General features: G+C 37.2%; 1 protein-coding gene across 1 annotated transcript in view; it reads right to left on the bottom strand.

Annotated features, from left to right (window-relative positions):
* Positions 1 to 949: 949 nt before the first annotated feature.
* Positions 950 to 23,785, bottom strand: part of LOC126775307 (tetratricopeptide repeat protein 28) — a 78,027-nt gene continuing 55,191 nt past the window's right edge. Inside the window, exons 8-42 of the mRNA XM_050497145.1 lie at positions 18,177 to 18,422; positions 17,687 to 17,850; positions 17,252 to 17,327; positions 16,696 to 16,809; positions 16,305 to 16,524; positions 15,715 to 15,934; positions 14,634 to 14,907; positions 13,883 to 13,981; positions 13,477 to 13,593; positions 13,052 to 13,174; positions 12,751 to 12,956; positions 12,396 to 12,575; positions 12,087 to 12,231; positions 11,603 to 11,705; positions 11,267 to 11,403; positions 10,743 to 10,920; positions 10,272 to 10,389; positions 9,941 to 10,101; positions 9,438 to 9,536; positions 9,110 to 9,225; positions 8,738 to 8,853; positions 7,699 to 7,826; positions 7,128 to 7,331; positions 6,616 to 6,761; positions 6,220 to 6,327; positions 5,722 to 5,803; positions 5,282 to 5,379; positions 4,814 to 5,037; positions 4,313 to 4,477; positions 3,882 to 4,037; positions 3,376 to 3,479; positions 3,142 to 3,295; positions 2,772 to 2,923; positions 2,558 to 2,683; positions 950 to 2,422 (exon numbers count right to left, since the gene is read on the bottom strand). Of these exons, the coding sequence (XP_050353102.1) occupies positions 1,233 to 2,422; positions 2,558 to 2,683; positions 2,772 to 2,923; positions 3,142 to 3,295; positions 3,376 to 3,479; positions 3,882 to 4,037; positions 4,313 to 4,477; positions 4,814 to 5,037; positions 5,282 to 5,379; positions 5,722 to 5,803; positions 6,220 to 6,327; positions 6,616 to 6,761; positions 7,128 to 7,331; positions 7,699 to 7,826; positions 8,738 to 8,853; positions 9,110 to 9,225; positions 9,438 to 9,536; positions 9,941 to 10,101; positions 10,272 to 10,389; positions 10,743 to 10,920; positions 11,267 to 11,403; positions 11,603 to 11,705; positions 12,087 to 12,231; positions 12,396 to 12,575; positions 12,751 to 12,956; positions 13,052 to 13,174; positions 13,477 to 13,593; positions 13,883 to 13,981; positions 14,634 to 14,907; positions 15,715 to 15,934; positions 16,305 to 16,524; positions 16,696 to 16,809; positions 17,252 to 17,327; positions 17,687 to 17,850; positions 18,177 to 18,422 (6,249 nt within the window). The 3' untranslated portion in view covers positions 950 to 1,232. The remainder of the gene's footprint in view (positions 2,423 to 2,557; positions 2,684 to 2,771; positions 2,924 to 3,141; positions 3,296 to 3,375; positions 3,480 to 3,881; positions 4,038 to 4,312; positions 4,478 to 4,813; positions 5,038 to 5,281; positions 5,380 to 5,721; positions 5,804 to 6,219; positions 6,328 to 6,615; positions 6,762 to 7,127; positions 7,332 to 7,698; positions 7,827 to 8,737; positions 8,854 to 9,109; positions 9,226 to 9,437; positions 9,537 to 9,940; positions 10,102 to 10,271; positions 10,390 to 10,742; positions 10,921 to 11,266; positions 11,404 to 11,602; positions 11,706 to 12,086; positions 12,232 to 12,395; positions 12,576 to 12,750; positions 12,957 to 13,051; positions 13,175 to 13,476; positions 13,594 to 13,882; positions 13,982 to 14,633; positions 14,908 to 15,714; positions 15,935 to 16,304; positions 16,525 to 16,695; positions 16,810 to 17,251; positions 17,328 to 17,686; positions 17,851 to 18,176; positions 18,423 to 23,785) is intronic.

Raw genomic sequence — 23,785 nt, 5'->3', positions numbered from 1 at the left:
AAAGTTTACCAGCATTTGCCCCCTGTGATTTCTGCAGCCCAAGCCGTAAGGTCCGACTTTCGATTCACCGCTATCTTGTACTCCCACTTTAGCATTAAAGTCTCCCATAACAACATTGTAGTGGGCCCTCGAGGTGTCGTTGAGGGCCTTTGCGATGTCCTCGTACATCGCTTCGACCACATCATCAGAGTATGTCGAAGTTGGCGCATATACCTGTACGACCTTCAGGGAGTACCTGTCGGAAAGTTTTAGGACAAGGTACGCTACCCGGTTCGACACACTACTGATTTCCACAATGCTGCTAATGAGATCCTTTTTGACTAGAAAACCGACACCACCCTGGGAGAGGTTATACTGTTGGACAAACGCCTCTTTTCTTTTTGTTAAGAAAGTTTTTTCTTTTGCTTTTAGAACTTATTCCACCACGCCGCTCTAATACGGGTTTTACACATGTTTTATAATTTCATCCCCACCTGCACCTCTTCTCGTCGCCGAGCGATGAAATATAAACACAAATTAGGTACATGACATCCATAATCAAATGAAGTACATGTAAGCTAAGTGGTGCTTGCCGGATTTTAACCCGTCACGGTAGCATGCGCATGCGATTCCGTGGCGCCCCTCGTTAAGACGTTTTTAGTGGGTATTCCGATGATCGAGGCGCACTTGGCGCCTTGAATACCGACGAGCCCCACATACTCCGCCACTGTTCCCGTGGGGGAAACGAGTAATGCTTTTTTCCAGCGTTAAAAAAAAGATTCTTAACCCGCGATTTTCAGTTAATATGATCATGATGATCTAGTCAAGGAGCTATATCAGCAAGATCGAATTAAGTAAAGCTTTAATTTAAAACAAATCATAATCAGTTCACGCAATAAAACAAATCCATAACTTGTGCGAGTATTGTATTTAATAATAGTTACATTTTTACATAAAGGCTGATAAATGGCAAGAATTAGATTGAATACTATTCGTTATAAGGTACAAACATTAACAATATCATTAAAAAGAAAAATAAGCTAAAATAAATAACCTATTAAGAAATTCATAAATCAAAACATTATATCTAATTACGTTTAGTTACTCGAAGTATTTAACATTATAATAAAAAAAGTTTTTTTTTTACAAAAATATACATACATTTGTGCAATCATAGCCGTTTAACTCTTCAAATACAAAACAAAAGCCTTCGTTATAAAATAATGTAGTTCTGTAATATTTCTTAAATCTAATCATAATTTATTATTCGGTGGAAAGTCGAGAGTCGTATACGCGGGCCTCGCTCGTGGGACAGGAGGTCGGCGCGCTCGCGGGTGTGTCTTACCCCCTTCGGTGCTAGCACTAATACCGGCTTCTCCCTCTTCAGGTAAATAGGGCGTTCTAGGGTTCAGGACTAATGCTTTATAAGACGAATGCGAATCGGCTATACTTCGTCCATCTCCTTCGTCCCTTCTAGAAAGTTCGGAGAAAGGAGACACTGATCTCTTTTCGATCCCACTCGGTCCAGGATTTTCCTCTTTCGGTTTTAAATCATAAACATTCTCCTCTTTCCGTTTAGGCTCAGTGTCTTTTTTGAACTTGTTCTTGCGTTCTATAATTTCGGCCGTCGTTAGATCTGAGCTATGAATGTCCGTTTCTAAGGGCGGGGCTGACAGCCATGGTCTAGATGCACTGGGACTGCACCATCGCTCATCAGACTCGCTTGTATCTCCTAGCAACCCCAATTTCTCCAAGTTCTGTAGTAGTAAATTTTCGCTGGAACTTGCAGCTCTCATCTCAGTCTTAGACTCCTCGGCCAGCAGAAGTTCCGCCAGTGGCGGGGCAAGTCCTAAGCCGATGTTCCTCTCGTGGTACACTTCGGAAATTGTCGGCGTCAGTTCACCACTCATATGTCTGACCTGAGCCATCGAGTCTCGACCGTTCGTTCCCATCTTCGGTCTGGGAGCCCTCTTCGATGTCGAAGGTTGATTCATCGCCTGATCTGCCTTTTCCTCCTCGGTACGTCGCGTTTGAGCCGAGGCCAGGTCGTAAAATGCATCTAAGTACCTCTGGTGCGAGTGCTCCGGCCGTCGGCGGAGGACCGTGTCGTGGCCAGACGACTCCCAGTCGGAGTCATCGGTAGAAGGAGGGCGTCTCGTATACAGAGTCCTGATCTTAGTCTGGTGGGCGAGCGCCAATGAGACGTCACGTGGGGGTGCGGTGGAGGTGGAGGGTGGGGCAGCCGGCGGCGAAGGAGTAAAGGCGGCATCGCTCTCTCCTCGGTAGCGGGGCGGAGGCGGCGCGGGTGGCGGTGCAGTTCGCCCGTCCGGCTCGCCGCGACCCACCTCCGTGCTGGAGCTGGAGCCGCGGACGTACATAGTAAAGGCGCCGCCACATGACCCAAGCGGCAAAGGAGGCGGTGGAACCGACGAGACACTTTCTTCTGTAAATCAATGCAATTACTATAAGAATCGGACCATTCCAATAAGTTTGAAGTCCACCTTTTTATGGGAAAATCGATGGTACATTATAAACCGATATAGACAGAGTTCTATCATGAATGAAAGAAACAACTTACGTCGATGCTGTCTCGGTGCTTGTTCGCCATCTGAATGTGGTTCCAAATCACCGTCGTCGATGGATGCCAATGATTCTACGCTCGAGCTAGATCCTAGACTCAGACTGCGTGGTGCTTCTTGTGTATCTATAGAATATCACATTGTAAGATATAGTATGTATATTTTTAGTAATACAACATTTAAAAAAATATATACGTAAGAATTGATACTTACCAAATAGAGCAAGTAGTGCCTGTAGCACAAATTGTATGTGGCGTCTGTTAGCTGCTTTGCCAGTGCGAAGTGTAACCTCATCTTGACCGACTTCAGCTAAGTCAAAGCCAAGGGACGCCAGCAGTTCATGACAACCATTGACACGCCACAATCTAAAATATAACGATTTAAAAAAATAAAAAATAGATTTAAAAAATATATCTGCATTTCGTAATTATGATTTTTTTTTAAATCCTGCCCCATGCCTGAACAGCAGTACAAATAAGTTTTAAGCAAATAAATTAGCCCAACGGTGCAGGTTACAATTTTTACGCCATTAGGCGACATAATAACTTAAATAATATCCTGGAGCCAATTCGGTTTGACTGACCTGACATTAACAGCAACTTCGATGGTATCGGTTTCCAAGTTTTTCACAGAGAACTGAGATATAACGGAGCGAATCACACCAATTATATCGTCTGCGACATCTGCGCCGTTCGATATAAGTTTAGACAATGCTTGCAGCGTTGTTGGAGTTAATCCTGAAAAATCATATGGTTACTTTATACGTCATCTCTTTTTGGAAATTGAGCTTTCTTGTTTTTAATAGTAAGAAACTAACCCAACAGAGCTTGAAGACTGGCTGAACACTGTGTCAATCTTTCTTCAGGATCACTTTGTGGGAAGAATACGCTTGAAGGTATTCCGTTTGCAGCCGGTTCAAATCTGAAAAGCGAAATAATATTTTGCTTATATGATGTTAACCGACTATGCTATATCGTTATAAGTTTATCAGTCAAGCTCAATGTTGCCGTAACAAAATACCAGCAAAAGCATCACAGGCATCATCAGCATAAAGGCTTGCAAATGATGATGACTATTAGACTATTTGTTACAAGTTTTACAATTAAGATAAATCAAGCGATATAATACAAAGGAAGAAGAATTAGCTTTGGTAAAGAAGAAAATTTGTATGCCAAACATGAAAATGAGGAACACAGAATGCATTTCAATACAAAGAAGATAAAGAGTAAGTATAGCTTTATGCCGAGGACGCAAGCAGAATGTAGCAAATTATTACTGAATTTGAATAAATATAAATATGATAGTTTTAGCTTGACATCACACCTAAAGCCGACACTCATCAAAAGTTCCCTCCAGCCGGTTGCAGTGCCAGCCTTGTTCTCGATGCTCTTCTGCGTCGTATACATTGCATTCTTCTGACCTCGCACTATTCTTTGCAGTGATTTCTCTACCAGGTGGAGGCATACACGTAACGCATCCCTGAAACATTTTAAAATTGTATAATAGGGGTGCCGATTACGATATTGATTTATTTAATTATACATATCTTTTTGTTACTTTACAACTGATATTGACGTATAATTAAAAAAAACGATTTTGATAACTTGATTATAAGTAAGAATTTATATAAAGTTATGCTGATACAAATAATGAAACAAATGAGTTTTTTAATTTAATTCTAAATGTAATTGTTGATTTTATTTTAATTTTATTCAAATCTCTTTATAATCGTGGAGTGTCGAGTGGCGCCTTACCGACAGCGGTCGGGCGCGGCGAGCAGGTCGCAGAGCGCCTGGCCCAGCAGCGCCACCTTGTTGCTGAGGCGGACATTGGCACCGAGCAGGGTCAGCCCCGCCCAGTGCGCCGGGTGAGAGAAGTGCTTCGTGTGCCGCACCGTTTGCATCGCATCGCCGAGAGCCCTGCGGATATACTGTTTGTAGCAGGAAGCAGCTAATGGGCACCGACTATACTGTACCCCCATGATTATACTACCACAGAAATATATACTATTATATATAACATACATACAATTCATAATGTTTAGCGGAAGCGTAAACTATTATATACCCAGTGGGAATAATTCAAGACAAAGTTCTCGGATCTCACAGGCCCCAGATATCTTCTAGTTCATTACTTTAAAATACACTTATTATATGAGATATATCCTCAAGTCATTAAATGTACTTTTGGCATGGTTGACAACTCAATTACTAGTATGTGCCTGGAAAAAAGATTTAAGAAAATTATTAACTTACTTAGCGACTCTGTTTCCTTGTAGCAGCGCCGAGTATAGGGCTCTATAGAGTATCTTGGTGGCGGTGTCTTGAGGTGCTGGCCAGAGAGTGACCAGTATAGCTTGAGCTCCTGCAGCTAGGAAAGCTCTGCAAAGTTTTGATACACCCTCGCCGGCTGCCGTTACTGATTCTGCGTCCTCGGAATCTTGGAAAGCCGCACTCGACGGTGCACATGACAGTACAACCTGTATTACAAAATTGTATAGTTTATTTTTAATATTTCGTTAAAAAAGATTATTTCAGTATTTTGACATGAATAATGTTGAATATATAATATGCAATATATAACTAAATTAATAAATACGAACTGTGTCTGTTGTTTGATATTTCATATCAAGGAAAACGCATAAACGATCGTTATCATATTTTTCACGGGAAAAAAAACAAAGAAGACGGAATCAAAGACAGAAAGTACAAAATAACGCTTACCAATCTCGCAGTGATTTTCAAATTCATGATTTCTGACGCCGTGAGCATATATTCTGAAGCAGGCGGTAACTCGTCATTGCTTGGTGATAGTTCTGCATCTGCGTGTTTTAGCATTGACTTAAGTTATTGATCTTCTTAAAGCTATTACTAACATCTTTATTACTACTGCGTCACATCCGTTAAGCGACGAGTATTTAAGAAATAGCTCAGAAAGTATTCTTTATTTAAGTTATATTATAATAAGACTTAAATCTAAGTTCACAAATCTACGCATATTATATCAAGTACAACACTATCCAGATGCCGGGGAAACTATGGTACCGGGAAAGTGTTGCAAAGAGACACTACGTCGACGACAAATTATTGAGATAATGGAAATGATGATGATGCTGTCGTTACGATATTTAAACTAGATCCGATATTTTATATTGGTCACTTACTTTCTTCCTCGTTCTCAGTGGACGTGTCCGCGGCTCCACTTCCTGTGCTGGTGTTCAGTAGTCGTTTAGCTTGTGAGTCCACCTATATTACAAACACAGATGTTATAAAACTATAGTTATTTTCATTACTATATATGTCATTTTTAATCATCTTAAAACCGTTTCAAAATGTATCTCTTTGATGCAATCTTTGTACATGAGATAAATTTTGTACTCGATATCATCATGTCTTAGATATACAGGCGGTGGATGATCTGAAAAAAAAATTATAGCAAAAGGCGGAGAATCGGAAGGATTTTAGTACTTTAGGAGATAATTATGTTTAGTAGTGGCTTACAATTTGCTTATGATAACCTGGAGCTATATAGGCTCAATCAAACCGGAACACAACAATACTATGTATTGCTGTTAGGCGATAGAATATATGATAAGCGAGTGGTATTTACCCAGGCGGGCAGTTAATCTATATAATTAAAGTTATACGTGAGAATATTTTACCACTTCTCCTGGACTGAGGATGATTCCAGGAGTTTTCCAACAGATATGCGTGGCGAAGTGGACGCATTCTGCTTGCGGGAGTTGCGCTAGGACAGCTTCTTTTGATGCCTAAAACGAAAAAAATATCTTACAAATAATAGTAATGACGCAGGTTATTAATATAAACGAATACTTGTAAATATTATTTACAGTTCTTTCGTGGTTAAATTTTGTTGTATTATTTCGAATTGACTGAATTTATTAAGCGTTCCTTCATGTACATACATAAAACAAAGACGAAGATAACTGATATTGTAATATAGAAGTATTACCTTTGTTTTCTGATAAAATATAGACATGTAATTATTATTGTTAGCGTCACGAGCTCGTCGGTCGGGTGAATCAGTAGTCCCGTACCTGGTAGTCCAGGAGTGGCGCCACTCGTAGCATGTCTGCAACCAGCTCCGCCTCCTTTAGCAGAGCGGGCGCGCCGGCCCAGCGCACGCCCGCCACCACGCATCGCATGCCGGACTCCGAGCCGCTCGTGCCGCCCGCACCGCTCGCTGTGTTCGAGGAAACTAGCATCACTATCATTCGATTGTAAATGCTCACGTCTGCGCTTAAAAGTTTTGTAAATAACGTAAGTGTCTCCTTAAAGTGACAATGTGTGGTCGTGGGATCATAGAAGTCATGTACCTGACGCTATATGTATAATCGGAACATACTAAATTTTAAGCAATTCATAGTACTGCTGGATTTTAGCAGTAGACAGATGGTATGATAAGGACACCAGTAAAGACTATTACTTCCGCTAAAAACAACAATTTTATGGCATCTATCTAGATGAGATATATGTAATAAGGCTTTAAGCCCAAGACAGGGGTAAACCTATGACGATAAGAGAATAGTTTTTAACGCAAAGATCGTACCATGGTCGTGATGCGCCTTGGCCCGCACGTGTCTCGGGTGGCGCAGCGGGCGCAGTGCGGGCGCCACGAGTAGCGCGTACCGCTCGCACAGCGGCTCGCAGTCAGCCGCGCCGCGCAGCGCGCCCCACGGACACGCGTACAGCGCGCCCTCCACCGACAGCACCACTTCGCGCCGCCCACCGCAACCGCGCGCGCCGTGGTTCGCTGCGGACCGCGACCACAATTATAGCAGCAGACATACAAAGCGTGAAATAGCATGTTCTTATTTAATCTGAGCTATATTATTCGAAGCTATTTGACGTTCAAATCTGCTGCATTGTGCACTACAAACAGTTTTTGATTATTTAATTCGTAATAAACATTACTCCACCTAACTACTTATAACTTTTATTGACTTTATATATCCCGTTAATTCGATGTCAAAGTTTTTTATAAATGTGTCTTTTCCCCTATTGTGGTTGGAATATGATATACGTAATCAGATTTTACAGCGCCTTTAGCCGTAAAGCTAATCTTTACTTATTCATTATAGAGGTGACAATACATACTGCTCGTTTGCATAATAGCTTACCGTGAGTATTGTTACAAGAAGCCGGTAGTAGATCTTCGAAAGGTGCTATGAGCATCTGGTAGAGCGAATTGAGACAGGGCGGGCCTTGCCACGACGGCTGCTTCCGGCGAGGGCCGTGCACGCTCGACCTGGGGGATCGTTTTATCTTATAGAAATAATGGTTTATTATTTGTTTCAAATTGTTTTAAAAATAAAACTAGTATTAGTAAAATATTTTTTTTGTAACATATCATTGACAATCGAGAAACTTTAACGTTCTTTAACTTTATCGAAGATTAATAAATTAAATTGCGGTTTTTCTCGTGCTATCTCACTCGCACGATTTTCAGATTTCTGTTGACTAATTTAACTTTTTACGGTTAAGACAAAGAGGTATCCAACGTTATTCAGATACAATTTAAATGTTTATTTGAGCTGTGATGATTCCGTGTTCAAACCTGGCCAAGCACCACTGGATTTTCATGTTTGATTCAGTGGGTTAGTCGAGGAAATGTAACAGATGGACAGACCGAGTCACTTTCGCTTTTATAGTATTTGGATAGATAATTATCGTATTCTTTTAATATAAATGTATCTTTTAATATAAATGTAATTCTTTTAATATAATGTATAATAAGATAATATAAATAAAAAAGCCAAGATGGCCCTGTGGTAAGAACGCGTGAATCTTAACCGATGATCGTGGGTTCAAACCCGGGCAAGCACCACTGAATTTTCATGTGCTTAATTTGTGATTATAATTCATCTCGTGCTTTACGGTGAAGGAAAACATCGTGAGGAAACCTGCATGTGTCTAATTTCACTGAAGTTCCGCCACATGTGAATTCTACCAACCCGCATTGGAGCAGCGTGGTGGAATAAGCTCCAAACCTTCTCCTCAAAAAGAGGAGAGGAGGCCTTTAGCCCAGCAGTGGGACATTCACAGGCTGTTACGGTTACGGTTAATATAAATGTTTCATCAGAATGCTTTAAATTTTAGTAACAGTACTTTTATTAAGTTAAATTTAAATGGAAAGTGGGAATTTTGGCATGTTCTCACCTCGTTGATCCTTGGAGGCTCGCGACCGATCCAGCGACGGAGCCACCCACTGAACCCACGCTGAACAGCGAGCTCAGCGAGTAGTTGGATGAGTTCAGCAGGTGGTTGCGTGTAACCTACACGTACATAAATTAAATTGTGTATTAAAAATATTGATTGAAATTCAATCGATGAGTGCCAAGAAAAGTACACCATTATCTTAGAATAGTGTTTGCCCGCGGGCTAAAACTTATTACAGGTCATTTAATTATTCTTCAAAACTGAACACAGTACATCGAAGTACTGATGTTTATTTCGAAAGGTCTTGTATAAATATATAGTCGATCGTATAAATTGCAAGTGTGTGTAATGGCATTATTAATGTATACTGACCATCCGGGCGAGTCCGGCACCGGGCCGGTCGTCGTTGTCGCAGCGCTCGTCCTCGACACGTGCCGTCCGGAGCCATGACGACCATTCTTTGATCCAACGCTCCAATTTACCGCCACCTGATGACGCATTCATTTTATGTTAATTTAATAAGTTTATTTATTTTGTATTAATTTGCGCTCAAAGTTAATTAATAATAAGTTTTATAAGTTAAAATTAAAGTTAATAAATAAATAAGTTTTTAAGAACTTTAGATTTATAGGAATATATTTATTTTTAATTAAGTTTGCTAAAGAAAATTTTAATTTTGTATATAATATTTGAAACTCACTCGTATTGGTTTGTAGATCATCTGGGCTTATGTCTGGGAGACTATTGTCACTGTCCTCTGCCTGGTCGAGTAAACATGCTTGATGGAATCTCAGGATACCTGTTTGCAATTATTGTTATTATATAATTGATTAAAATAGAGGAACATAAATTATACCGGCAGCGTAGAATAACGTCATCTTATTGTATGTGTTTGTGTTTAGCCCATCGATTGATACCATAAAAACTTAGCACGTACGTATGGTAGCGGGAAACAAAGCTACATGCAACATCATTCACTGGAAGTAATTCCCTCAAGTAGAGGTTGCAGTAAATAGTTGTCAAATAAATTTTCCTGCCTGAAGCCAAGATAGCCCCCAGTTTTATTAACATTGAAATAAAAGCAGTGTGGTGGAATAAGCTCTAAACCTCCTGCCAAAAAGGAGAGAAGGCTTTTCCCCAACAGTTGGATATTGTCATTTATTACCTGGATCAGGCAGGTGACTTAATATGATATGTACGTACCTTTATGTGGTTGAAGTAGCCAGGCGTAGAGTCTTCCAGCAGCAATGCTGTAGTACAGCACCGGTGATTTCTGCTTATTCACCACTTCGAGCACTTGTTCCACCGTGGACGGACACCACGGATCTGGACGCTCTTTAGCGCTGTCCTCTGTTAGGTTCCTACTGTAATATTAAGTGTAAACAATATCAGTATTGTGTATATATTGCCTTAGTAACATAATTACGGACTGTGAATAAGACTATATATACTATATATATATAGTCTTATATATACTTTACTTTATATAATACTATACGATGAGATAGTAGTAGAAATGTAACGCGGTCGTTACCTCTGCGCGGTGTGCAGCTCGAGGTTGGCGTGGCTGAGCGCGCCGGCCGAACGCTCGGCCGCAGCTCGCCCGCGCGCGCGTTCCGCTACCACCAGCGCCTCGTGGTGTCGGCCCAGCTCTGCGGCAGACCATGGGTTTTACACACGTTACATATATAAAAACTAATAAAATACTTCGAAAACCTAAACACACAAAACGACAACGAGATGAGTACTGTCTAGTAGGTAATGTACATTCGGTGCCATAAGTGAAGCTTTGTTTTCGTAATTTTTGGTAAGGTTTTCGAACGGTTCTTTAGAACGAGAGTCGCTATAATAAAATTTTGAGTTTTGAGGACGTCGCGGAGTCAGTCAGTCAGTTTTCACATGAAATTAATATGTATTTATTTCGATTTCTAAACTTTACTTAAAGTTTTTTTGCTCAAGTTCCTTTTAATTTTTAAATATATAAGTTTAAGCAACGATAACTTACCGACAAGCACTCTCTGTAAGGCATGCTGTGTAGAAGTGTACAGAGCAGCTATCTTTCGGTCGCGATGTTTCTCATACCCAGGTCCCAGGACTGTGAGCGCCGCTTGCAGTTGTTCCTTCGCTTCCTCCAATTCTCCAGAAGCCCAAAGTGCAAAGCCGAGTCTATGGCGAACTCGAGCCTGTGATAGTAATCAGAAATTGATAAATGAAATTGGATGATATAAAAAACAGAGAAAATACGCTATTAAAATCCTTATAACAAAACTGAGCTGCTTCAGTTGAAGTTAGAGGTATCGAGCTACCTCAAAGATAGAGCCTTACCTATCGATAGATGATGAACTGTAATAAGCAAACATTTTCTTTGGCAGTGACAGTTGGACATATATCAAATTATGTTTTGAAGGTTTTTATTTCACAGTGTAATAACCAATTTGCGAAGTCGTGATATTTTGCGCATAGCGTTTTATAACACCGATATTCTTAAGCGGATATAGCAGCTTATACATCGAGGTAAAACATAGCTACCTCCTCGTCGCCATCGGCGAGCCCTTCAGTGGCGGCGAGCGCCTGCCGCAGGTACGACACGGCGCTGCCGCACGCGCCCATGGCGAGGTGCGCGCGGCCCAGGTCCGCCAGTGCGTGCGCCCGCCCGCGCGCGTCACCTGCCCGCACACACACAGCTTACATTTCACAAGCTCAATATTACATTAATTTAATCATATAAATACATATATCCTTATTTAGTTCTCGTCTTAATTTGCTGAACTTTTCTGTTATTTTAAAATTATATAAATGAATTAAAGAACATTGAAGCCCGATAGTATTCCATTAATGGAGTAAAGAAAAAGTGTCGTGACGTACCGGCGGCGGTGGCGTGCCGGAGTCGCGACTCGTGCCAGCGCGCGGCTTCCGCGTGCGCGCCCAGCGCCGCGTGCGCCGCGCCAAGTCCGCCGCACGCACGCGCCTGCGTACACATTTATTACAGTTAGCAACGACAACAGTTTACATACATTTTACAACAATTTGAAAGATCTCTTAATGATACAAGCCTAGTGATTTGCTTGTAAAAGTGAGAAATTAAAAAAAAAGGTGATTTTTAAATATTTTGGTATGGTGGCTGTATTTAAGGTGCTAACTATAAACGCGTTACTCATATTAAATTATATGCATGCGGAAAACAACTCAAATTACACGTAATATTAAATGTTTTCTATATATCAAACAAAAAAGAAGTTTAATAATAATTAAGCAAAGGATTCAATTAAAATCTGCTGTGAATATATAGAACGGGTCCCGTAATGTGTTTCTGTGGCAGTCTGAATTAGATGGAATGTGTGCGTGGTACCTGCAGCTGCGTGAGGCCGAGGCGGTGCGCGAGCTCCAGCTCGGCGCGGTGGTGGCGCACGGCGGCGGCGTGGTCGCCGAGTGCGTGGTGCGCGGCGCCCAGCGCGTGGCACGCCTCCGCCTCCATTATCTGGTTGTTCAGCTCCCTGTCGGACATATGTATGTTATATGAATGGCCAACTGCGTAGTTGATATTATAGAGCACATGCCTCAAGATACAGCTACACTGTATCCATTGGGAAACAGTTCAGCGCAGGATGAAGGCTCGTAAATAAAACTATAAATATAAAATTTGTGTGCAGAAACGAACTTGGCAATACTCTTCTGGTGTTCCAGACAAGATACAGCCTGCTCGAGGTTGTTGAGTGCGATGTGCAGCGCACCGAGCTCGCCGTACGCTTGCGCCTTCGCCTCCGGCACGCCCAGCTCGTGCGATACCACCAGACGTTTCTCGAGACAGACCAGCGCTTGTTGAAGGTTCCCGACAGACCTAAAAATATAACGGAAATGTTAAAAAAAATATATTTTTTTCCTAATTGTATTAAATTGTATTGTATAACTGAAAATTAACATAATAATTAGTTCAGTGATTTCATGTTTTCCGTCATAAGAATAGTTTAATTACTCTTTATAATATATTTGCGTTTTTCAATGTTTCAACTAACTTGTGACTCAGTCCAAGGCCGCGGTACGCTCGTTCCTGTTCCCGTGTATTGTCTAGTTTCAGTGCAGCGGCCAAGTGTTGCTCGTGATACTTGGCGGCCTCGTCGGGGTCGCCGAGAGCGTCGTAGCAGTCACCGAGTGAGCCGAGCGCTCTCGCCTTGTCCAGGTGACACGTCGGAGTGTTCACTCGCTCTAGGATGGCTAATTGCTGCATTCAGATAATTATTATTTTATTTTATTAGATATTTAAAAGTAAATTACAGTTTTAATTATTTCAATTTTTTTATATAAGCATAATCGTACTTGTTCCAAATATCCAATTGCGTCTTCATAATGTCCCATGTTCAGTTTAGCAATTCCAAGGTTGCCGTACGCTTGAGCTTCGAGCGTACAATCTTGCAGTTCCTGAGCTCTTTCTAGTTGCTCCTACGCATAAGTAGTAATATTATTTATGTGAACAAGAGATCTGTATGTATAGTACGATTCAAAAATTATTCATTTTAGAATTAAGTTAAAAAAGAGACGAGAGTCAGTAAAGGCGTTGATTTCTTTGTGTGGTTCTCCTCCTGAGGTAGTACTCCTTTCTGACCCGGCGGTAGTATTTTGACAATAAATAAAGATTTTGCGGTATGGAATGTAAAAGTAAAAAAACACATTATCGCGTATCATGCTAAAAAAACTGTTAGAGTCGATGATTGAGTTTAAAATTTAGGATTAAAGATACGCACCCGGTAGCACCTGGCGGCGTGCGAGTAGTGCCCGAGTGCCATGTGCACGGCGCCGAGGTGCGAGTGCGCGCGCGCCTCGCCCGCTGCGTCTCCTGCTTCTTGTCGAAGCGTCAACTCCTTCACATGTCGCACAATAATTTCATTAGTATCATATTTTTCACAATCTTAATTAATATATATAAACACTCAATGATCAACGTAAAGTATAGCAACAGCTTGGAAATATTCCACAGCTGGGTTAAGACCTTTTGAGAGAGTAACTACAATCGTACAACTTAAATTCTTTGCATATTCTTTGCTAATATTATATAAGAATGCAGATATTTTATATTGACTCATAATAAAAACAAGTCGTGTCTTCACTGCTATGTACTAATAATAAGAATTAAAATGTTGGTTTCGTCACCTGTGTGTGATGTCCTAAAGCTGCATCTAATCTACGTTGCAATCGTCTCGCGAGTCCCAGAGCACCGCACGCCGCAGCTTCCAGAGATCGATCACGAGCCTGAATTATTAAAGTAAAAAGATGCTTAATTTATGATTTGTAGAAGCTTTTAATCCAGAAATTATATCAGTTTTTAATTTTAAAAATAATTGCGTAACTATCTCAATAAATGTTGTAGATCATGATTATATGTTTTGGAAGTAGCTTGCTTGTACCTATTACAAACTGGAACAGCTGTGATGAAATCAATTGAACCAGAGAATTAATTAAAGGTTATAATTAAGGATATGTTGAGAGTAACATATCCGGAAAACTTTATTTAATTTTCTTAGTAATTTGAAACTAACAAGATTTAAAGCAAATATTACTTATTATTCTTGGAATGTAAACAGGTTATCTCAAACTAACATAATTCTTTCAGCATAAGCAACGGCAAAAGAATATGAAACTCCGGTATTATTTCTTTTATATAACCAATAATCGCTGCTCATCCATACTTCGTACGGGTATAATAAAAACTAAAATTTTTATATTTCTAACTTCAAGGAACAAATACTTTCATACATTAACACACATTTGCTCCTCTTAAAATTGAAATTTCCAAAAATCCTTTTTTTAGCGGATGCTTATAAAATTGTTACAAATTTCAAGACTCAGTACACAAACGATTATACAAGTATATATTTACGAAATGATTAATAAAATAACATACTTGTCTAGCAAATCCAAGTTGTCTCTGGTACATCTTCACTGCCTCTTCCACATCACCCATTTTTATCAGAACGTCACCAATGTTTCCGAGCGCTCTAAATTTCCCTTGCAAATGCTGAGTCATGTGAGCTATAGCGAGGAAGTATTTTTGGCATTCCAGCGCTGTTTCTAGATTTCCTAAAGCAAGATGCGCTAAGCCAAGGTTGCAATAAGCCCTGCCCATGTTCATCTTGTCTTGAAGATCCTTGGCTAATGATAAATCTTGATCGTAATATCTGAAATAGATTAAGATAATTAATTTTATACTAAATTAACGGAACAAATTTTCTAATTTATTATTAAATAAACAATAAAAAGTTGGAAGATTATAAACTATAACCGATTACAATAGCAGGACGCTTAAAGATAACAAATTGAATTGATATGATATTATTAATCGATATTTAAAATGATCTGTGCTATTCATAATGGATTCGTGTAAAATATCGCTTACAATGTCGGTGAAGTTGGTATTGGAACTTTGATAGATAAATTAAAATGGATAAGAGTAGTTTAGTGGAATACTGATGTATTAATATATAAAGATTTTTTTTATAGAATAGGAAGGCGGACGAGCATATTGGCCACCTGATGGTAAGTGGTCACCAAACGCCCTTAGACATTTACATTGTAAGAAATGTCAACCATCGCTTACATAGCCAATGCGCCACCAACCTTGGTAATTAAGATTTAATGTCCCTTGTGCCTGTAATTACACTGGCTCACTCACCCTTCAAACCGGAACACAACAATATCAAGTATTGCTGTTTTGCGGTAGAATATCTGATGAGTGGGTGGTACCTACCCAGACGAGCTTGCACAAAGCCCTACCACCAGTATATATTAATCGAAGTGTTTGCGAATCGAATAAAATATAAGGTTTGTTCACATTTAATTTAATAAAATATAAGGTTTGTTCTTGCCATTAAAATACAGTATTTTTAATTGGGTTTATTTCATATTTACAACAATGGGATCTAATTAATTACTTATTTCGAGTATCACTTCAATAAATAATTAATAAATGGCTATTTTGACATTACCTGACAGCTTCCTTATAATTTCCCAAGCAATAATGAGCATATCCTAGAAAATGACATGCCTTTGCTTCGGCAATCACATCTCCTAACTCCTGCGAGAGCATCAGATGCTGCTCATAATACGGGACTGCTTGAGCGAATTCTCCTCTCGATGACAAACAATTGCCAAGATTGAGAAGAGCACATGCTTCACCTGCGGCATCTTTTAGTTCTCGTGCTATTCCTGTAAATTATAAGGAAGAGAGTTTTTATTATGCTGAAGTTTTTGTAACTTTTACTTAAAATGTGTTGTATATGTTTTAGGCTTATTTCTTGACTTTGGGGTTTTTCAAGAATTTGGGCACTTTTTAATTCCACTAAAAGAATTAATAAATATGTGAATGTAATATGGTTACGGGATTTATCCATACTTTTCAATAGTACAAGAAAAAAAGTCGTAATAAATTTTACTATTATATGTCAGAAATGTATGTGTTTATAACACGTAGAAATATCACTCCTAGCCCCAATTAATAGGAAAAATTAGCAAATAAACAAGATGTATTAAATTAAAATTAAATTCATTTGTCTGTCCTAAATCCGTTTTCTCTTACCTAAATGTGCTCTATAATGAAATAACGCCATATCATGTGCACCCAAGGCTTGGTACGCTACAGCCAAGTTCCCATGAGTGGAAGCTTCGGAGCTTCTGTCATGAACCTCTTTAGATATAGTCAGTTCCTGTTTATGGTACTTGATTGCCTGCTCGTAGAACCCCGCTGCGGAATACGCGTTTCCGATGTTTCCATACGCTCGGCCCATACCAGCTTTATCCTGTAATTATTGTTAGTAAACAAAGTTTTTTTTTACATATTATAAGTTTTTTAATCCGTTTATAATATAATTGTGATAAAATTTTGTTGATCTTATATATTTAATTATCGAATAAGTTTTCAATTATATGCAAATATAATTATTATACTTAAATTTTCAGCATATACTAACTTGAAGTTGTCTAGCGATAGATAGATGAGCTTGATGTAATTTTAGCGCAGCGTCATGTTCCCCCAGTAATTGGTACACGATCCCTAGATTGGAGCAAGCTCTGCCCTCACCGACCTGAAAAAATATCATTCTCATTACTATTACTATATCAAACGACTAGTTTTTTCTCGCGGTTTTACCGGCGTTAAATATTACTGGTTCATTAAAATAAATTAACAACGTTTGAAAGTAACCAAATAATAAAAATAAAAGAAGGATTGAACTTGCAATATATATTTTTTAAGTTATGGAAATAACCATTTTATTTTTAATAATTATTAAAATAATATACCATAGCAAAGACAATCTTAACCGATGATTCCGAGTTTAAACCAGAGCAAGCAGCACTGAATTTTCATTTTTTGTTGTTTGATTGAAAATTGAAAATTAAAAAAAAAATATTTATGCAAAATTGTTGTAAGATATGCTGAATTAAAAATAAATTCAATTATTTTATCTGAATGTATTAAAGTAAAGATAAGAGTGGGGAATTAGAAACAAAACTGATGTACAGAACCTTATCTCTAGCCGCCAGAGCAACATCTAGCTGTCTCTCGTGCCATTTCTTTGCCTGCGCGTAATCTCCCGCACACCTTGAGAGAACAAAAAGTTATGATAAGATATAATTGCGTGTGGCTTCATATCAACCATTAAAATATTAATGAGTTATATAAAATTAGACATATTTTATTACAATTTTTTTTTCACACAATATCATATAAGTATCAAGATATTGTTTTTGTTTCTGAATATATGCAAAAAAATCGTTGTAAAATAAAATTGATGAAAGCTTGACACTACGTTCATTATCAGCTAGTTCATTATGACCTTAAATTATATTATTATAATATATATACTATATATTTATAAAAGAACCACCAACAAAATTATATGTATTTTTATATTAAAATATTAGAAAATCCATTTCAAATTCTAATTAAAACTGGTATACCTCGCTGCATGTCCCAGGCCCGCGTATGCTCTCGCTTCGATCGCTCTATCGCCCAAGTTTTGAGCCAACCTTAAAACATTTTCGTGGTAAGCAATTGCTTGTGAAAAATTTCTCCTATAATGATACGATGAGCCTAGATTCGAGTAAGCTCTTGCTTCTTCAACCTGGAAACAGTAATGATACATAATTATTAAATTAAATGTAATATGTGGTACATAGTGTTGGACGTATCATTCATTTTTCAGAAATATGCTAAAGAAATAGAAAAACAATAATTATTGAAATTCTATAATTGGCGTCAAATGTTTTGCTTAAACTTAGAATATATTTTTGCCACAATCTGTACAATTAAGGATACAGGTATAATAAATTATAAAAGAACTAATTAATGATCGTATTTAAAATAAAACAAATATTCACATGACTTAAAATGTAAACAAATTCATAATTAATTGGGTACAAAAATTTTAACAAAAAAAGAGATAAAGACCTGATCTCCGAGCCTCCTCGCTAATCTTAAGTGTTGTGTGTGACAGTCCACAGCTGAATCGAATTCGCCCATAGCTAGATAAACAGCACCGACATTGCCAATTTCCCTCGCCTCCTGCAACCTATCACCCATCTGCTTCACAAGCTGGACGCATTGCTTGTGGCTCGCAAGTGCGTTTGGGTAGTCCCCGATGGCTGTGTAGACATGCCCTAACGATGTCAGCGCCGCCGCCGCTGCTTGCGTGTCCTAGATATTAACAAAAGTCATCGTTACTTTTTTAATATATAATTAATAAAAATATTTCGTTTAAAGTATTTTATAAACGACGTTGATATTATCATATAATTATACGTACTAATTTTATATGCATAAACAGTTTAAACACAACGTTCGAATTTCAAAACAAAGAGCAATAAAAATGAAAATAAAACTATTTTGTGGTAAACCGCATACAAAGTATATTTGGAAGTCACTAAAAAATACTTTATATTCGAAGCCGCAGGGAATAAAATAAACGAAACGACTAAAAACAAATAAAAGATGATTAGAATGCATCGCATCCTTTTCAACGAGGAAATGAAGGATAAAGGAAAAAAAAGGACACTCGACGACAGACCGCCAATAGGACCTTTGTCTCGACGAAATGAGATAGGGACGGGGTGGAGTGAACCACGAAATACGACATTATACTCATTAGATACATTTTAGCGCCGTATTTGACAATTCAATTAATTCAAAACATTAATAAATTTTAATTAAATCTAACTTTAATTACCAAATCGGTTTAATTTCGAGACGGTTCTTAATTAAATACGGATTAAAGTCGATAGCATCGATATCGACACTAAAGACCGCCCTAGCAAGTTACTCGGCCTGCAACAATCTAGCTAATTAAGTATGTGCAACATGATACGATAACGCAGCGATTTACATATTGACTCGATCTCCTTTGAATGTATGTATTTCAACTATAATAGTGTCGAGTGTGTAGCTCTTAAATAGCTGTCAGATCGCATGGCATTCCTTTAAACACAGAGTCGGTTTTTCACTGTGTTCTAGCTTCGAAAGGTTCTAGTAACAATGCTAGTATGAGTCGTACGTTTATCAAGCTTTATGATATTTCCTTTTGTGTGTTTTGTTTCCTCGAGCGGTTATTTGTATACTATGCGGTATCGTGTCGGCTATTATAAAGAGGGTTGGCTACTTGAATTCCCATACATTCGTTTCTTTTTAAGTCATCAATCCCGTTTTACTGGAATGCATCTCGCTAAGAGTCCCCGTCTGCTTTAGATTCAACAAAGTAATGTGGCAATGGTTTATGAATGAAATAAACATGCAGTCTTAACATGGTCTCGAAGTTTTAATGAAAATTCTGGGAAATGTCGCTTGACTGTTTTTAGAACAAATTCTTGACGTAATTTAGAAATTTAAAGTAAAAAGTAAGTTTCATTTTGAAACCAGTTGTTCTCGTTGAAATATCTTATTATTTATATTTGATAATTTTATAACATTGTTATTAAAATACCTTCGTTTTTTTTTCGTGTCGTCAAGTCTATTTGGCGTGAAATTATGAATATTCGTCAAAGGCACGGTTTTCATTTTTAAGATTGTTAACAGAATTTATAATGACTCTTTTTATCAAAAAAGTTATACATCTACATAGATAATGTATGTGTAATAGAAACGTATAGAAAACGTTTAGAAATTCAATTTAATTATTCATTGGTTTTTAAATTATGTGTAAAGATGTTATGGATACATTTGTACTTTACTATAGGTACAAATGTATTTTATAATGATATGAAAAACATTATCAACACTAAAATTATAAAACTGAAAAGTTTTTTTTTTTTGATCGCCCGATTCGATGTTTTTTTTATAGCCCATTTATTAAGCAATCTTATAAGCTATATAATATCAAACTACAAGCCACAGGGCGGAGCAGTAACGTAAAGCACATGAAACCGCGTCGAACAGCTAGTATTTTATAAATGTTGTCTTTATACATCATACTACTTACTATATACAGTATTACCATAAATAGTAGACTATTAATAATAGCCCGTAAATGTTCCTGCTGAGCACAGACCTTCTGTCCTGTTAAGGAGAAAGATTTAGAGCAAATTTCACCATGTCGCTTCGAGATTATATTCTACGTTTGGTGGCTGCATGTACATGAATCGTCACAATTCAGGTTTTCTTACGCTGTTTTATTTACCGCTATATATGTATATAGCACAAATAAAGCCTAAAAAACAGCATAGCCAGTATTTTACTTGTGGTAGGGCTTTATACAAGCTCGTCAGGGTAGGTACCACCCTCTCATCATACATTCTATCTTGCCGCAAAACAGCAGTAATTGGTGTTGTTGTGTCCCGGTTTGAAGGGTGAATGAGTCAGTGTAATTACAGGTACAAGGGATATAACATCTTAGTTCCTAAGTTTAATGGTGCATTGGCGATGTAAGCGTTGGTTAAGAAATGTCTATGGGCGTCGGTGATCACTTACCATCAGGTGGCCCATATGCTAGTCCGCCTACCTATTCTATAAAAAATGTATTTCAACCCAGTACTTTTAGTTAAGACTGACGTGTCTATCCATTGAATCATCACACTCGTACAATCTCAATAATAAAATTAAAAAGTGATTATTATATACAATTAAAGTAATATAAAATTGCAGAATAAAAGACGATGAAAGCAGATTCCTATTAAGAATGATTTTATAACCGCAATCTCTCTCGATCTCAGAACTAACCGCACAAATTAACGCCAGCATGTAAGCGTACGCATTACAGAATCCCTTTAAATTAAATCCCTTTAATCTTTGACGGGCAATTCGACGCCGCAGCACCTGCCTAGCCGGGTTATCCTAGGCATTCCTTAATGAAGCGCACTCGCCGCGTCTCACATGTTACTGTCAAATTATTCGCGGCTTAATGCTCTCTAGATCTTGTGATAGGTCTATGTATGAAAGTGATCAGGGCAAGCGTTTATATAAGGAAACTGTAATGTATTATGCTTCAAGAAAGTGACTAGCGTTAAAAAATTTACATTACTGCAGTGCTATTCTGTAAAAACTCACTTTATTACTCGCCCATGAAATGTTGACAACCGATTTATGGTAATAATATATATTAAATGTTATAATTATTATGGTCAATTTTGCATATCACTGAAATTTCACGACCAAACTGTATGGTGAATTTCGTGTTATATATAAGAACACAGAATGACTCTACTGATATAAAGTATTTTTTTTTTATTGTTAAGAGTATTAATGTTATACTATATAATGTAGTAACTGTAGTAAAATTTATTTCAAAAAATAATAATTTATGTTGTGTTAGTAAGCAATTTGTAAGAATAAATATTTTTTTAGTACCGTAACCGTAACAGCTTGTGAATGTCCCACTGCTGGGCTAAAGGCCTTCTCTCCTCTTTTTGAGGAGAAGGTTTGGAGCTTATTCCACCACGCTGCTCCAATTCGGGTTGGTAGAATTCACATGTGGCAGAATTTCAGTGAAATTAGACACATGCAGGTTTCCTCACGATGTTTTCCTTCACCGTAAAGCACGAGATGAATTATAATCACAAATTAAGCTCATGAAAATTCAGTGGTGCTTGCCCGGGTTTGAACCCACGGTCATCGGTTAAGATTCACGCGTTCTTACCACAGGGCCATCTCGGCTTTTATTATTAATTTAGTATTAATTATAAAAGACTATATACAATTATATAAGGTATAATATAAAAAACGAAATGTATAAATAATAAATATACTAAAAAAATAAATGTTAAGACAAACGGTAAGTAATAATAAATTTATTGTAAAAAATTAAATCTAACTTAAATGCTTGTAAGTATTTAGGATTTTACAAAGAATTTTTAACTCGTAACATTTTCTTTTAGATTCTATTCAATTTTATTCAAAGGTTACATACCAAAATATTTAACCAAAACAATGAATTAATATTCATTTATTACTATTATTTATCTTTGTGTTGGGAACTTTGAGTGAGAGAGTTAAAGTCGAACATTTTAATATCGATAGATAGACAACATATATATCAATATTCGTTAGTAGTGAAACGGTAGAACAATTCCGTAGTGTGAACATTAGTTATGGTTAAAAATCTCACGTTGCTGATAAATTTAAAGTTCGTTACAATTTCTCGGTTATTTTGAATCAACAGCGAGTTTTTGTTGGCGGCCGTTCGGGCGGAACACGTAAAATAAATATTTTTACGACTATTTGTTTTTGAGATCGTTCCATATGTGGATGTACTTAAATTGTTGGGAGTAATTTTAAAAGTCTGGATTTAAAGTTATTGCCTATTTGTGTTCTTACAGTTCGGTACTGACTATTAACTCGTTTTTTTTACAAGTAACTTTATTGCTCGAAACTTGATGTGGAGCCGTCTTTATAAATAATGTTTTGTTATTATATGGAAGACCTGGATTATTACTTACAGAATGCAAAACAGTAATTATTATTAAGGGTTTTGACTATAACGACTTGACGGTGTGTTCGTTATATTTTTTACTGTGAAATGAATATTTAAATGCTTGAAAGAGCTTACGTGGATTTAATAATAATAAAACTCTATTGCCACACACAATAAGGAAAATTTAAATAAAATTGAAATAAAAATTAAAAGGATTTTTTGTGTTTGATTTATTGTGAAATTATTTTATTCTATTATATATCTAGGTTAAATAATCATTAAGTCAGGTCGCGTAGGTTTATTTATCAACGTTTTGTTTTATTAATAGTATATATGTATATACGATATAATTAATTATATATCTGATCTCATTGCACATTGCAGTTTATATTTTTATTATATGGATTTTTTCCTTTTTGGGTGTGCTTTTAGTAATCTATTTAGAGATACGCATTGCCTTTTATATTAATTTATTTGTTGTCATTATTTGTATTAGTATGTTTTATTTCTGGTGTTTTTTTAATTATGTTAATACTATTTTATATTCGAATTATAAGTAACTGTCCCACTATTGGGCAAATTCCTGGGCAAAAGTAAATAAAGTACCACGTATTTAGTATTAACCTAGTTATCCTTCGATCCCATTCGAGAAAAAAAATAGTTTTAAATGAATAAAATATTTATTTGTAACGTTCCTATATTGAATAAAGATTTTTTCTGTCACTTGACTTTGCAAGTCAATTAATGCAACTAAATTGTTTAATTATACAAAATCACACGATACAAAGTATCTTTATTTCTCAATTATATTCGTGATATACAATGCTTAAATTAAAAAAATACCGAAGACTTATGATGCATACTGAGATGAGATGAATATTTCTCTCATTCAAACTAAATGTGTATTCGCAAACAACACGATTACAAGTTGTATATTAAGTGAGTTTTAATCATTGTGAAGAGACCTATTCCCGAAGCCTTAGTTGTGTAAACTTACGTTCATGCATTTGGTATATATTCATAATGCAATTCAATCATTATGAATATATTAATCATTTATTAAACGAATGAATGAAGGAATAACTGAATTTATTTTATATCTCCATAAATTACAAGTCTGCGGAGACTGGGTCTAAACAAGGTAGATTCTGTTCATAAGATC

This window comes from Nymphalis io, chromosome 18 (assembly GCF_905147045.1).
Source record: "Nymphalis io chromosome 18, ilAglIoxx1.1, whole genome shotgun sequence".
Lineage (NCBI taxonomy): Eukaryota > Metazoa > Arthropoda > Insecta > Lepidoptera > Nymphalidae > Nymphalis > Nymphalis io.
Note: the sequence above shows the minus strand (reverse complement) of the source record. Positions and strands in the feature narration are given on the sequence as shown.